General features: G+C 32.8%; 1 protein-coding gene and 1 pseudogene across 2 annotated transcripts; both read right to left on the reverse strand.

Moving 5' to 3' along the window:
- Positions 1-1572: 1572 nt before the first annotated feature.
- Positions 1573-7235, reverse strand: LOC145579893 (deSI-like protein At4g17486; annotated as a pseudogene). Its single transcript, XR_014099243.1, has 4 exons — positions 6945-7235; positions 2868-3155; positions 2335-2421; positions 1573-1898 (listed from the first exon to the last, which is right to left on the reverse strand). The product of XR_014099243.1 is annotated as a deSI-like protein At4g17486 (transcript).
- A 1355-nt stretch (positions 7236-8590) lies between these two features.
- On the reverse strand, positions 8591-11751 carry LOC145579901 (nudix hydrolase 8-like). Its single transcript, XM_081637199.1, has 9 exons — positions 11342-11751; positions 10812-11035; positions 10670-10735; positions 10182-10319; positions 10018-10095; positions 9847-9897; positions 9564-9598; positions 9213-9321; positions 8591-9072 (listed from the first exon to the last, which is right to left on the reverse strand). The coding sequence occupies exons 1-9, from the start codon at positions 11463-11465 to the stop codon at positions 8866-8868; spliced, it is 1032 nt and encodes a 343-aa protein (XP_081493325.1). The 5' UTR covers positions 11466-11751; the 3' UTR covers positions 8591-8865.
- Positions 11752-16870: the final 5119 nt, after the last annotated feature.

Raw genomic sequence — 16870 nt, forward strand, 5'->3', positions numbered from 1 at the left:
AAAAAGTCAAAAAATTCCAAAATTGAAGGTGCATTTTAATAAATTTCGAATGTTTCGGGGCCCGGTGTCGAAAAGCATTGAGATTTTAGGATATACATCTCGAAGTCATATAATGCCGTTTGGAACCATATATATGATTATTATATGTTGTCATAAATGTGTCGTGGTAGGCTTGAGTTAATGAAATCGGTGCAAGTTGTAAACCGGTAAATTGGTCGTTTAAAGGCAAATTGTATGGTTCCACCCAGCCAATTGGACTACCGGGGGATATTAGGGTAATTCTCGGGTTTGAGTCGGGTTCGGTTCAAGTCAATAATTTTCGGGTTATAATTAGATCGGGTCATTCGCGGGTTTGAATCGGGTTCGGTTCAAGTCAATTATTTGCGGGTTATAATCTGGTCGGGTCATTCTCGGGTTCAAGTCTGGTTTGGTTCAAGTCAATAATTTGCGGGTTATAATCAGGTTGGGTCATTTCCAAGTCGGGTCATTCTCGGATTCAAGTCGGATTATGTTCAAGTCAATAATTTGCAGGCTACAATCATGTCGGGTCATTTCCAAGTCAGGTCATATTCGGGTTCAACTAAGTATAAATAGATAATTATCCTTTTTATCAAGCTAATTATTTCCTTTTACTATAATATGTATGACAATATACTAAGGAACTATAGTCTATGATTTAGGAAGATAATTATCTCCTTTGACCATACAACAAATATATACTACATTTAATTCTTAAATTTGAGGATGATGCTTCTTTCTTTTGCTAACCTGGACCGACTTGGTCTCCCTAGACAAAATGCTTTGATCAGCAATAATAAGATGGTCTAAATTGCATTTAACGTGATTTGAAATCGGGTCAGGATCAATTTGGGTTGAATTTAGGTCGGGTCAATAACAAGTCGTGTTGATTTCGAGTCGGGTTAGTAACAGATCGGGTTGAACTTTTGGGTGAGGTAAGTAATAGGTCTGGTAAAATTCAGGTCGGGTCAATAACAAGTCGGGTTGAATTTGGGTCAGGTCAATAACAAGTCGGGTTGATTTCGCGTAGGGTTTGTAACAAGTTAGGTTAATTTCGGGTCGGGTTAGGAACGGGTCGGGTTGAATTCAGGCCAGGTTAGTAACAAGTCGGGTTAAATTCGGGTTTTGACGGGTTAAAACGGGTTAGGGTCAATTTCAGTTCAAGTCGGGTACGGTTCAGGTCAATAATTTACAGGTTACATTCGGGTCGGGTCATCTCTAGGTCAGTTCATGTTTGGATTCGGGTCTCACATACTCGGGTCAACTCAGGTCTAGGGTTGGTTTCAGGTCGGGTTTGGGTCACTATTTTTTAGGTTCAGATAGGTCAGTTAATACTCGGGTTTAAATCGGTATTTCGGGTCAGGTCAACTTTTGACAGCTCTAATTGGATATACTAGTTTATTTTTCCCAGTATATCAATGCTTTGTAAAGATTTTTTATCATTCATGTATTCTTTACAAACTTTTGATTCCATAAGCTAGAGTACAAGGATATTTTACAATGGGAGTTTTGCTAGTAACCTATTTAGAATTTTAGATGGAGATGCGGAAGGTATGAAGAACACCGTCATCCTCGTAGCATATAGCACATTATCTTACGAGGTTACACAAACAATCAAATGAGTTTATATATGTTCATTATGGTACATTTGCGAGTGTAAATTAATTATACAACCTATAACACCCAAGACATTTTTTTGAAATGGAGGGTGAATAAAGGGGGACAAAAAATCTACACCATCTCTCTGGTGATTCTAACTGGTTTCGCCTGCAAAAATGCTATGTCTGCTGAAGGAGTAGTCAGCAAATGATGTTCAGGATCATCCATCTCCTCTTCACTGGCAATCGATGCAGATGACGAAGGAGAGCCTGATCCATTCTCTGATGATACACAATCCAAATCAGTTTAAGTAAAACAAAATAGTCTAAACTAAACAGCAAGACAGGAAATTAGAATGCATCTAGAAGCATAACATCAATTGACATCAAGTATTATCACTTAACTCATTTAGAGACTTATCCACTATCTAAGAAGCCACCACAAAATTTAAACTCATTGGTAATTGGTATATTTGTCGGCATTAATATATACTTCGTATGCATCAAAATTAATAAATATCAAAGCCAAAGGTTGACTGCATGTAAGTCAATAAATCAAATTCTTTCAAACAATTATGTCATTCTTGATCAATTAGCTACTACGAAGCATAATGTTAATCAATTAGATTTCTACCACATCAAATTTTGGTTATATTGGTTATGTATCCCTAAATTCAATAGAATATGGGCCTGAATCATAAGAATCTGAGCGCTTTACCTGAGCATGCAATGTGATCGGGATGCTGCTGAACAGCTGCTATTTGAATATTTTCAGGCAACAGGCAATTGAAGTACGAACCTGCAGCTTAAGGAGAATTGTTTTAGACAAAGGAAAAACTATAGATTTTTTAAATGAAATTGATAATATTGAATCCATACAACTATCGCTTAATTTTCAGAGCCTATGTTATTTGAAGGACGGTACTTCATACTTCCTTTATTTCAAATTATTGCAACGTTTTTTGACTAGCATGTTTGACAATATATATCTTTGATTAGTAAAAAACTAAAACATATATAAAAAGTTGATACAATGAAAATAAAACAATGGAACAAATTCAAAAACATTCTTTGATGACATTTGCTTTCAATAAACTAGTAAAATTATGTGGACAAAATTAGAATACTAAAGTATTGCAAACTTGCAATTATTTTGAAACAGAATTCAGAAGAAATATATTCTAGGACCTTGCTGCGCATATTGTTTACGGCCTTTAAGGTAATGCATAGGGCAGGTAAAAGGTTACATACCTACACGAGCGAGTCGATTAATCCATCCAGGAATAGATCTCCCAGTGAGATGCAAACAGACCTCATCAGTAAAATGGTTACAGTTTTTGGCAATCAAGTGATATGCGTCCCCATGATACTTTGAGGCAAGGCCCTGCATGAACGATCAAAATTCTGTACGTGACATGTCTGTGCTGCCGAGAGGTATAGCTTTTCTGAATATAAATCCAGGGCAGCTCCTTGGTTCCACCTCAAACACACCACTAGTAGGATACTCATGAGCTCCATAACCGTACTCCATGCCATGTACTGCGTTCAAGCTTTACATTAGCATCCATGTATAGAAAAAGATAACAATTCAGCATATAACATACCATCTCAGAAGAAATGATTCACAGGTCCAAAAAAAATAGATATGTACAATTGCCAAAGACACCAGATTCCACGGTTCCACCTAAACCAGACAAGACACTATACATCTATACCTAACCACAAATAAATTTCTAGATCATTATAAATGATGAAGTAGCAAAAAACTTTAGGCTACTCTCACCTATACAGTGATCCATACCAGATGTTAGAAAACACCAAATAAACCAGTTCTCCTTTACACAGCTTAGCAATTAGCTTTGGAAAATCCAGTTTCCTCACAATAAAACTATACTCCAAATTCCAGTTTATCTCTCCCTAAATAACCATCAAGAAGTCAACTTATGCAGGAACTGTTTTAGCATCTTGCCTGCAAGCTTAACAACTACCACAATTTGTGTATTATCCTCACTATTTACCAGAGAGGCTTTGTCCTATAAACTTATTGATAATGGGAGGAGGAGAAGAGATTTTGAGAAAGATTGATAGTAGATTGTAATTTGATGCAATAAAGTCATCAAAATATCAAATGAAGTTTACAATCCCACTTTCGAGAGCTGGACACTCCCACTAAAAGCTAATCAAAATAAACAGAAATTCAATCACAATTTTCTGTTTATTTTCCTGTTTAGAATCTCAATACATTCAAGTTTCAAGTGGCTGGACACTCCCACTAAAAGCAAATCAAACAAAACTAAATTCAATCACAGTTTTCTGCTTAATTTCCCACTCACTGATATCTGTATATAGGCATTTTCTAACTTTCTACTCATTCTCACCTCTAACAAACTCACTGCCTTCTTTATCAAGCTTATCCAAACCAACTAACATACTCTTATCAATAATACCCCTCCCACCTAGTCTAATCGATTACATTATCTCACTCAGTCCTCTGACGAGTCTGAGCATAAGAAACTGCCTACATATTTACAACCTGACCTCATCAAAGGCAAGTTACTCTTCATCCATGTTGCCTTAGATAAAATTCACAGTAAGCCTTGTATAAATAAAATTCATATCATTACCAAAGTTGCCTCTATGTTAAAGCATAGTGTATAAAATGGAATGGTGCAGCGCTCTTGCAAAAAAAAAAATAAAAAAATAAAAAAAAAAAAAAAAAAAGAGGGGGGCAGAGAGAGAGAGAGAGAGAGAGGATATAACATTTTGTTCTACCAGTATTAATTTCAGCAGACTGTTAACAGCTTTGGGTATTAATTAAGATATACTAAAATCTAGGGAAAATAATATAATACAATGAATTTCTACTATTCTCTTTGAACTATTCAAACATTAAGTAGTGTAATACATCACAGTAAACACCTTATTACTTCAGCGTTTGAAAAGGCGCACCTAAATGCTGAGGAGCCCGGTGTTAGGGGTCATGCACCTTTTGTGGTCTAGGCGAGGCAATTTTGATGAGGTGCAGCTTAAGGCACACCCCCTGAGGTGCACAAAGATTTTTTTCAGAAGTAATATTATAGTTTATTATATGAACCTCACTTCAATGAGGCGCGCCTCTTAGGCGCAGGGAACTCTGAAACGCCTTGGTGTGCTTTGAGCCCTATTATACACTGCACAGCATTACCATGATAGCTTACATTTCTAAACCAGAAAAGTTCCTCAAATAACTTAACTAGCCATTGCTTCAAAAAGCTGAATCTCACTACGATAACAGAATAGAAAGCACATCTATGATACTTCAGTCAATTAAGTGACCAATTCATCACTAGAAAGCACAGTCTGAGTAACTCTATTCTTCATTCTTTCAAGAAAATTAATCTTATTCCTTGCCCATGAATTTGATCAACTCTGCCTTGACCAAAAAAGAGATTGTACTATCAGATTATAAAACAGCAAGTCAGATTAGGAAAGAACTTTAGAATATCTAGTGTTGTTTAAACAAAATCAGGAAGTCATCTCCTATGTGAAAAGATATTCCTTTAATAAAGGTCAATGAAAACATCAAGTGACATTAAGCCAGCACTTCGGGAAATTTTATCAGTATGTTGCTTGCCAATCTAGTCATCCACGTATTTTAAAAACATCAAACAAAAGATAGAAATTCTACCAAATCACTCCAAGACAACATACTTCCTACATTCTTTTTTAGTTGACACGTTTTGACTTTGGATACTATTCACAAATTCTACTTTGACTATCTTTTGTAATATATAGGTCATGAACTTATGATTAAAACTAAAAAAACATAATCACATGGAATCTTGTTTAAATTGTGTCAATGTACATTTTTAGAATATTGAATTTTTATAATTTTTACTTGTTCGTAATTAAAGATATTAAATATTGAATTTGTGTGTTGGCATACAAGATAAAAGAAACATGTCGTCTAAAAAAGAACACAGGAAGTATATTCTTAATTCATTTTTTGAACTATGGATCTGATTTAAAGGGACTTGTTGATTGCATGCTGAACAAAATGAAATAAACAGTGAAACAGATAAAGATATGAGCTTACAACAGATGCAAATAAATAAAAGTTCATAAAAAGCATTGGACACTTAAACACTGCTTTTCCTAAAAAGTTGGTCCATTGGTCTAATTATATTAATTCCATTTCTAAGGCTCTGAATGCCAATTACACCATAAATTTGTTGAAAATAAAAATTTGAGCAACAAAAGGCACCAAAAAATAAAAACCATTTGGCAAAACAAGTTATTAGCCTATACAACTTAATCACGGGAAACTTTATTAGCCACCATCTCAAAGACTAAGATCTAAGCTAGTAGAAGCACATGATTAGGAAGATTTCAAAAGAAGTGACTAGCAAGCCAAGGTGTTGGAGTGGCAGAATCAGCTGTTAAATTATTAAAGCTTGCATGCCAATCATACTTTAGCCACACATTAATTATCAAATTCCCTTTTAACAGTTCATTGCAGATTTGCAGCTAAAACATTATGTAATAGACTTCTATTGTATATAGAACATTTGTTACTTAAGCTCCCTATTTGTGATGTAATTCTTATCAGGTACAATCAAGCTAAACTTTAAAATTTCTTCCATGGTTATCTGTTTTGAAACTATGCGATTGCATAAATATCATCTATCTCACAAAAATTTTCCTCTGAACATATCCTTGCCAGATTTTCGAACAATTAGGAGGACAGAACATCAATTCAGATTGAAAATCATGAAAATTCAAGACAATCAGAGGTATTACACATTTATATTTCTAGAACGGAAATCATTCGCAGTACTAACTAGAAATAAACAAAGTATATAATTTCATGACAATCAGAAAAGAATCTCAGAAAAAATAAAGAAACACAATTAGATTTCTTAGGATATCCTTACCTACATCCAATGATGAGTACAAGGGAACAACAACCAAAAAGTAAAGATATACAATTAGATTTCTCATGATATTCTTACTTAAACAAATACTATCAAGGGTCTTTCACTTAAAGGATCTCATATCCTTCATCATAAGTGATTCAGAAATCCGACAGCGCGAGTATGATCACACTTCACAAAGAGATCACCAAACGACGACGAACGGACAAAACCCAAACCATCATTAACCATTTAACTAACACCTCAAAGATATGTTACCTAACTACAGTTCATAAGAATCATAACAAGAAAGTAAATTCAAAGGCACAATACCAATAATCACAGTCCAAACAGTAACTTAAACCCAATTATACTAAAAACTTTATAATATATCAAATAAAATAGCATAATTACAAATATAAGTAAGATAATATACCTTCGATTCCTGAGTGAAAAACACCAAGACCAACCCAGTATAAATAATCATTAACAGGGGTTAGATCATATACATTCAAATATACAGCTGTTCGTTCTTTCTCCCCTTCATTTTGCTCCTTTCTCCCACTCCAACTCCTCAAACTAAACCCCATTTGATCCCCTCCCACCTAATTCCTCCCCAATTTTTCTTCAATTTCTAATCAAACATCTGCGCCAAAAATTCAAAATAAAAAATTACAAAAAAAAAAACAGAAATTTGGAAGACAATTAAATACCAAAAATAGAATAAAATTACCTCAATTTCATGAAGAATTGATGAATGATGCGAAAGAAGATGAGTAGATCGGAGGATATAGGAGAGAGAAAAACCCTAGAAATTAGAGTGTAATAAAGAAGCTAAATTATTGTTGAAAATGAAAAATTGAAGAGAAAAATGCGGGGAATTTGGAAGGGAGAGGTGGCGGGAGGGTGGCTGAAGATCGGAAGAGAAGGTGGAGAATGTAGATAGATTTTTTTTATTTTTATTTTTTTTTAACGAGTATTACTTTATAACTTTTCGCCAAGTTATACAAGGATTACAAGTAAACCATTTTGTGTCGGTAAAGGCTTATGCAACAAAGGACATTGGCACGACACACCACTATTTCAAATTTCGTTTCAGTCTTGTTCACTTCACATGATTTGTAATCCGAAGCCTTATTCATTTCACATGATTTATAATCCATTTTAAACTTGAATTATTTTTAAATTAATCACTTCTTTTTGTGAAATTTGATTTTTGTATTTAAAGAAGTGTAATGTCTCGGCTTTCTTCGGCCGAATCGAACGAAGACAGTTTCTCTTACCTCTGTATCTATTGCATTGATCTTCACTTTTTAGTAATCACAACTAATACAGTATGAGAATCAAGGTTAGCCTAGTTGGTTGGAGGCTCTCCTTCCACCCCATGTGAGAACGGTTCGATTCTCACCCCCAACCAAGTAGGGTTCCCAATTTTCCCCCTACTTGCAAAGAAATCCTCCTTACTTACAAAAAAAAATAAAAAAATTGCCTTTAAGATTTGGAAGAGTGTTATCTAATTAGGGTGAGTAAACATTGAATGTGATTGTTTTGCATATTTGCATTAATGCATTATAGGTTATAATTATTCAAGTTAAGTCATGGTCATGTCTGATTGTCCAATGATACATCATATATAATTTATTGTACTGGTAATATAGGTCATGTTCAAACCAAGTCAAGACTCTCATGAACATCAAATTGACCATGTCTATTGATACTTCAAACACTTACTAGTATATATAGTCTCTTCAGTTATAATCAATTCATTTCCCTAGTCACAATTCTTGATAATCAAGTCCGAAAACTCAACCCAAACCTAGAAAAATCAAGATCAAGCCATTGCTGATCAACTCCCATCTAATTCAGCTACTTCGAAGAATAGGGATCAGATCGAACCAGTAAATTCAACGTTTATGTACATATCAAGTAAACATATCAGTTTCTCCAGTAGTTGAGTTGGGAAGGATAGTTCAACTTGTGGCAAACTGAAGTCTTAAACTACAAAATATCTATAACAGATTCAAACAAGACTAGCTAAAAAAAGACCTAATGATCAAGAAAAAGCAGAAAAGATCAGTTGAGTAGCAAACAAACTAGTCAATTTATATATACAATAGTACAAATGATATATCTACATCCATCATAATGTATATGTCCATCTAATAATATCCACCTTGTAAATATCCAAATGGATATTTACATACCTGAACGATCGATATCCTTACATACATGTCTAGCCAAACTCAACAGGTCACATGATTCACATCTATTACATGTCTCTACCTTACTATAGTGTGGAAATTGAGACATTTCATTATGATGATCAAGTGAACTTTATGTAATACGTGGCCTTAAACTTATGCTCCAATGCAGTTGGAGCCCCGAGTGTTGACGACATTGTAGTATAAGGTGGATGATCGATCATCAAACTTGGAGATCAAGTGATGCGCGAATAGTCCACAGTATTTCTTCCCCATCCTCGCGATGAATATGTCTGTCACTTTTTTAAGCATGCTGTCTTCTTGGATCCATGGTTGCTTTACAAATTCTACCACAGGCATCCACTGCATATAAGGTAAAAGATAAGAAATTGGAAAGTTAACACTTGTTTGATTGTCGAAAAGGCCAATACTTGTTTGATTGTTGAAAAGGCCAAAGTGTAATGCTTTAACATATAATAACTCTAGTCCAGTAATGTGCATACCTTTGCAGCTATAATTTCGTGATCATCAACCTTGATTTCAGACGAAAGAGGCTTTAGCATACAAATGAAGAACAAATCTGATTTTTCAAAAGCCATGTTCTGAGCATGCCTGAAAATTAAGTTTCATATTTAGATTTTTCTGACATAAACTTAAGCTGTAAGCCTGTAACCCCTCATCACAATGGAAATTTCATATAAACTGCAAGTAAATTGAATAATGCATATTTGTTGTGCTACTTGAATTAAAAATTTGAAGTTGCTAAGGAATATCTTGCAAGTTCACTACCCCTCATTAGTCTCTAAAAGGGACTAAAACAAAGCTCAATTATGACATGGACCGAGTTTAGTTACCTGAAAGCAATTACTTCTACGAATTCAGTATCGATCTGCAAACATTCAACAAGACAAAATCAACATCTATGCATTGCAGACACTGGATCATGCTAACATAACATGCTCGACATCATTTCAAATTCTCACTTTCTAATGAGATTTCATAAGTTATACAAATTAATAAGTTTAGCCAGATACTAATTATGTTAATTTTGTAAACTGACAGCAATAAACAACAAAATTCAAAACTTTTTAATGAATGGACTAAACAAATCATAGGCCAAAGGAAGTTTCAGCTCACCCCAGTTTCTTCCTGGACTTCTCTAACAGCTCCAGTGTATATCTCTTCGGACTAATCAACAAACAAAAATCAGAAACAACATCAGCTACTAGAAAACAAAGTATTAAGTCTACATAGACTTTGTTTGGAACATAGGCTGAAATTGATTGAGCCACAGAAAATATCGAATACCTCGTGAATGAAACCAGTAGGAATTTTCCAAAAGCCAACAAAGGGTGGAGCACAATACTTCTCTTGCACCACAAGCACCTATAATTCATCAATAAACGACGATTTTTAGGATGATTTTCACTTATCCTGAGATGTAAATACACCAAATTGCAAGGAAATAGCACCTCATTTTTGTCATTGATGACAAATCCTCCAACCCCTACTTGGTGTGAGGCATTGGCCGGTAGCATACAAGGCCCTTCCGGAATCCAATAGGTTAGCATTACATAACCGCTTTCTGCGTGATGATATTGAAACCCTTCCTACATAATTTATAGGTACCAAACTAGCAATAAGTCCCTCTGCTCCAACATAATTTTAATATATGATGCTGTTAAAGTTTGTAATATTTGACCATTTATCACAGTATTAAGCTATACTGTGAAAAAACAATCAGTCCAGCTTAAAAAGTTTGCTACAATTTACAAATATCACCAATTATTTCTTTATGAAAAGAGGGAATATTATCTAAAATATTTAACTGAATACCCCAAAACTAACAAAAACAAACCACATAGTCGGGTTGATAGTGTAATTTGAACTAATAATGTACAAAGTAACAATTATCTCGATTTAAAAGCAAATTGAAGTATAAAGGGGTTTTAAGATTCACCTTTATTGCAATTGGTACTAGCTCTGAATATTTTGATGGCAATTTAAGCCAAACCCCTTTCTTTCCCTAAAAACATCAAAACCTTGTTTAGCATCAATTTGATGATTTTCCAAGAAATCAACAGAAAATGGAAGTAATTTACCTTAGTTATCCATTGAGAAAGTGAAGATTGAAGCAGAGAAGCAAACACATTTGGATTAGAGGGTAATTTATCTGAGTTAACAATAACTCCTCCATACTCATCATCAAAATAATCCAAAGTTCTTGAAATTGCTTCATTTATCCCATTAATCTTACTTTGGAACAATAATGTTGAAGTTGCTACTTTATTACTAGTGGCTGAATTTGATACCCTTGAACAAATTACTGCATAAAACACATTAACCACAAAATTAAATCAAACCCTTCATTATTAAACTCAACATCATAAAATGACATACCACATTAATCATACAAAAATTAAAAATTTACTAAGTTGACTTATACGGATTTATATCATCATTCTCATGATTTGGATAAATTTAAAGCAGAGGATACTCTGTTTTTTGTGCTCTGTTCATAAAATTAAAATTAAAAAATCAAATCAAAACAACCTTAAAAAAAATGTAATGCACCTTAAATCCCAAATCAAAAATAGAAAATTAGAGAGAATAAAATAAGAAAAAATTATACCTTTAGAAGAATTAGACTTTGGATATGAATGTATCCCAAAAAGGGAAGTGGGGTATGAAGAAGTTCTGAAACCAACATCTTTAGGAAGAGAGAGAAATTTAGCTTCAAGCATATTGAGCTCCATTAATTAAGAATTAAGAAGATCTAATTTCCCAGGTATCATAAATAAATAAAGTATGAATCTTGTTGATGGGTCAATTTCAATGTGACTAAAATCAGTTGAAATTAAGAACAAAGATAATATTTTTGACAACAAATAATTTAATTTGAGACGTATTTGCTTCTGTTCTTGAGTGTTGTGTGAGGAATCAGTAGTGATGAGGAGAGAGAAAATAAAATGGGGGGAGTTGGCCCTGTGAGGGAGCTCCCAAGATATCTGGATTCTTTTAATAAAGAAATGGGATTAAGGTGGGCAAACCTGAGGATATGTGGTTGCAATTATATACAAGTACAATTGATATTTGACACATTTAAATAATTTTTTTACACCGCCCACAGATACGCGGTAACCTATTAATAGGAAAGGATTTGATCATATATAAAATGTAATTAATGTAACTATGTACGGTTTGAAAGATTTATCTATTAGAGTAAAATTTAAGAGTAGCTTAGTGTCCGGATATAGTGATATGTTAACTATTTATCTTTTTTTCAGTCAATATTTGACGGTTACAGGTGAGATCTTCTTGTTCTCAAATAATCATGATATAACTTTAATACTCTTTATATCCTTAGTTAAAAGTTTCATTTCTCTTAAAAAAAAATATGTTCCTACATAAAACAATGTGATCAATCATCGGCTAAGTTAATATTCAATTTTAATCAATAAAACATTACTAATCTCTTTCTATCCTATCACAATCAATTTTGGATATCAAATATATGTCAATTATTAATTAAATCTTGTCTAAAATCATTTATATCATAATGATCGGTACGTAATAATTGTGAGACCATAATACAAAATCTTTGATAACTCACAAAATGATGCAATTATATTGAAATGAATAATTCGAACTAATATAATCTTATATTTTAATCTAAATTGAAATTGATTATGTACATGATTATGAATTCCAAACGAAAGAAACAAGAAGAATCTCAATAATCTCATACTTTTTTTTTTTTTTAATAGCAATAATCTCATACTTTGTGACATACGATGATCTAGTCATTAGCTGAGTCACAAGTTGTTAAAGGAAAGATGGAATACACGAAATTTTAATTAAAAATGGAGATTCTTGTCAGAAATTCACTCCAATGTTGTCAGAAAGTCAGTCATGATTCTTGTCAATACCCACTAAAATAATTGAAATAAATTAAAAGAGTACCTAACATTTGAGCTGCATAATCATACTGTGTTGGATAAACATCTCACAGTTTCACCCAACAAATTGTACCAACATGAATGATGCCACCAGCATTATTCTTATCCAAATGGAATCATGCAATATGGCCAATAATCTCATATCTTTAGTTTTTATGCATTTTTGTGAGTGTGACCTACGATATTTTCCACCTTGCCATTATGTCTTCTTGTTATTTTGGTTACATGCACCATTATCTTGCACGAGCATATAAGGAAATGGAGTAAATATGAGTTAAGTGCAAAGTTGGGGTCTAAGTTTTTAAGTTTTTCACCTTTTGGGACCTGAGTTTTTTTTTTTTCACCTTTTGGGACCTAGAGTTAAGAATCCGGCAAATTAACTCACATTAAACTCACCTAAGAAAAACTTAGTCCCTTAGCACTCATTTTAGGGAAAAAAACATAATCCCTTCCTTTTTTAAAAAAAAAAAATACAACATAAATACTGACAAACCAAAAAATACGGGTGAATCGTTAATAAAAAAAAAATTTATAAAAAAAATTATAAAAAATCAATGGTGATCTTCTAATGATGTTGATTCCTTAACCTTATTGCAATTTCTTTTAAAAAAAATTAAAAAAAAAAAATTAAAACTTTATGCAATTTCTCCTTCAGCATTTGGGCAGCCATCTTCACTATTCCCAGCAACCCCTACGACCTTCACCTCCCCAAAATCACCCAACCATTGCAGCACCACCTCCAAGTTCTCCAACCACCGTCCACAACGCGTTTAGCAACCACAAATCGCACCAATTTCGATTCAACTATCAAATTTTAAGGGGGTTTTGAGCTTCATCTTCGTCATTGTCATCGGAGTCGTTGTTGGTGGATGCTTTAGCTCCTGTAATATCGGATCTCGCTGTATGAAACTCTGGGTGCGGCATAGTTTGTGAATATATATAAATTGAATAGCAAAATAATATTAGTGTAAAATGGCATGATATACGTAATTTGTTTAAATTGTATGCATGATTCCGTCATGATTATAACTACATTTCATCACACTAAAAAAGGAACGCTTGAGCAACACTAAGAGAAGAGAGGGTGTTAAATTATAAAAAAAAAAAAAAAAAAAAAAAAAAAAAAAAAAAAAAAAAAGTAAAATTAATGTCATCTATGAGTATCTAATTATCTATAGGGGACTAAGTTTTTTTTACCAACTTTTTAGGGGACTGTGTTTTTTTTAACTAAGGGACTAAGTTTTTAACCCAAGTCAATTAAATTTTGACCGGAATTTGCATATGAGGTCCCAAACGGTGAAAAAAAAAACATAGGTCCCAAAAGGTGAAAAAATTTAAAACTTAGACCCCATATTTGTACTTAACTCGAGTAAATATGGAGTATTAAGGGCCGTATTAGAGCTGAACTAAATATATTTATGAAAGAAGGATATTAAGATAAGAAGTGAACTGAACTAAACTTATTGAGCTGAACTGAACTGAATTGAAATAAGCTGAAGAGAACAAGTCTAGTGTAAAAGTTAAAGTGGAATTTTTTTTATATATACTGTACTAAATATGTAAATACATGTAATAATTTTGGATAATATATATTTATAGAATACAAATTTCCTACCAAATTACTTTATGTCGAAATTTCTACATATTCTCTCTAGTTTTTTAGCAATCAACCATAATGCATTTGTTAAAAAAAGTATTATTGTAGCATAGGGGTAGGGGAATACACAAATCTTACCCATAAAAGTGGTAAAGCAAAGTGGCCAAAGAACTTATGAATTGTGAATAAGAACAAATTAGGAATTTGTAACGAAACATTTGTTTTCCTTTAAGAGAAAAGTAGCAATTTGTGAATTTTACTTGCGAAATTAAAAGGAGAAGATCAGAAGATGATGTATAGTCTTAATATAAAAGGTGGTAAAACATGGGATCGACGTCAATAAACCAAATCATGGTTAATGAGCTGGCTGTCCATTGATGCTGCTGGTGTGGTACGCATCATCCCCCAAATTTGCATCTTAATGCACAAAGTTCTCATTAATTATACTAGAGTATTAAAAATAAAAATTATAAAAAGTTACACAGTAATATTATGAAAGCAATTTAGAACACTTTGCACAAATCATCACATATAATTGAAAAAAAGTCTATAAATAAAATAAAATAAAATGTGCTAATGAAGCAACATTTGAGGAACAAAGGAAATAATTTTGTTAAAAAAAATAGCTTAGGCGCTTAGCAAGATACACCTCACCATACACCACCTAATTGTATTTGTTAGTGGACCATCTCAACCGAAAGGTTAAGCTGATGGGTGAGACTCGGGAATATGTTTTATACTCTATTACTCCCCCTCACATGAAAGACCATTTGGGCTTGAAATGTGGATACAACACAGGCCCACCCATACCTAGCTGGCGTGAATTAATTCCATTTTGAAAGAGGGGTGGATGAGATTTGAACTTGTGACCTCTACGTCATGGTGGCTTTGATACCAAGTTAATTAGTGGGCAATATCCCGAGTTATTACATTGATTTCATGATTAAAAGCCTTCATTATATTTAATTTTATTAAATGACATATAATATGGTATAGTCTAGTGGCTAGCAATATAGTTTCGAAGCTTGAGGTATTGTATCCCTATTTTTAAGCACATACATAAAATGAAATACTCCGTATTTGATTAATTGAGGAAGGTGACACCTAAACTTATATAGTATAGATTTGCTCAACTTATTTTACTAATTATGTGAGCCTCAATCCGTCAATACTTTACACAAAGTTTAATATCCCTCTTATTTTATACTAATACAATGGAATAAAAATACGGTATTAATTATTAAATAGTCATTGGATTTTAACAGACTAAACTAGTTAGCTAAGAATTGCGAAATGAGGTTAAACACTTTAACTAGACACGATCAATAAGCTCAGGTAGTATGACTTGAAGCCTGACCTTACTACCCCAATATACTCCATTAAATCATTAATAATAAATCAAAAGATTTACGCCCTCTATTCTACAAATACTATTCATATTTAAAAATTGTTCCTTGAAGTGGTATTTCTTAGTCATACAATTTATTTATTTTTTTTCAAAAATATACAATGTAATTGGATCCAATTTGCAAGAGTTTTCTTAGGATTGTATATGGAAAGAAATTTTTAAAAACCAACTAACCAAGGAAGTAATGTGGAAGCAATTTCACAAATAAAAAAGCAATTGTTTCATACAAATTTTTATTTTTGAAGATATAATTGATAATTTCAAATAAAATAAGTTCAAACAAAATAAATCCAATTAAAATTTTAATGTTCCATAACTTATTAAAAAAAAAGAAAAAAAAAAAGGATTTCAGATAGTTGGTTGGGCCAGACACCGTGATTCACGAGTTCAACGTTTCCATACTTACACATCATGATTAATTATGGAGAGAACTCACATTTTATTTTTCTTAGTAGTACAATTTATTTATTTTTGTTTTGTTTTGTTCAGCTGAAAACAAGTGTCCATATATGACATATCCATATTTCTGGCTTCATTTATCACGCGATTTCTGCTGATGATGTGAACATAAATGGTGGTGCATGCATGAATAAGGTATTATGGAGTTTGATTTTCTGCCTTTCTTTCAATTATTGTGCAATTAACATCTTTTTTGATATCTTGAATACTTCATAATATAAAAGACAAAATAAAAAGAATGAACTTGTATTCGTCGTATCTGTATGCTTTATTTCAAATTTGAGAGATACAAAATATATAGAATGCTTATTTAATTTATAGCAATATTATAATCATGGCTTGTTCTGATTTACTGAACAGATGAACTAAACTAAATAGAGCTGAAATGAATTGTTTATGAGAAAAGGAAATTAGAAACTAGACTGAAATGAAATTAAGCTAAAGAGAACAACCCCTAGTACGAGTTTTCAATGTATGTGATGAAACACATTGTTGAATCAAACTTTATCATGGATGAATAATAAACCTACTTATATGACTTGTGAATAAGTTAATTCAATCATGCTGATAAACAAAATGAAGCACATATTTACATTATATGATCATTCCTTGCTTCATGACTCATGCTACTTTGGCATTTTTGTAGGGGGGAAAGGCATGCCATAATTTGTCTTTTTCACTTTGCATTGAGCGTAATTTTAAGGAAATTTTCACATTTGCTACCACCTAAAACGCCTC

This window comes from Chenopodium album, chromosome 2 (assembly GCF_948465745.1).
Source record: "Chenopodium album chromosome 2, dcCheAlbu1.1, whole genome shotgun sequence".
NCBI lineage: Eukaryota > Viridiplantae > Streptophyta > Magnoliopsida > Caryophyllales > Amaranthaceae > Chenopodium > Chenopodium album.

Bases quoted from the DNA above. Each gene is read 5' to 3' on its own strand.
- LOC145579901 (XM_081637199.1), bottom strand. From the start codon at position 11,465: ATGGAGCTCAATATGCTTGAAGCTAAATTTCTCTCTCTTCCTAAAGAT. The intron at 9,599-9,846 runs GTGAGCTGAAAC...GAATGTTTGCAG, and splicing joins AAGTCCAGGAAGAAACTGGG to ATCGATACTGAATTCGTAGA. The intron at 9,073-9,212 runs GTATGCACATTA...CCTTATATGCAG, and splicing joins ACGAAATTATAGCTGCAAAG to TGGATGCCTGTGGTAGAATT.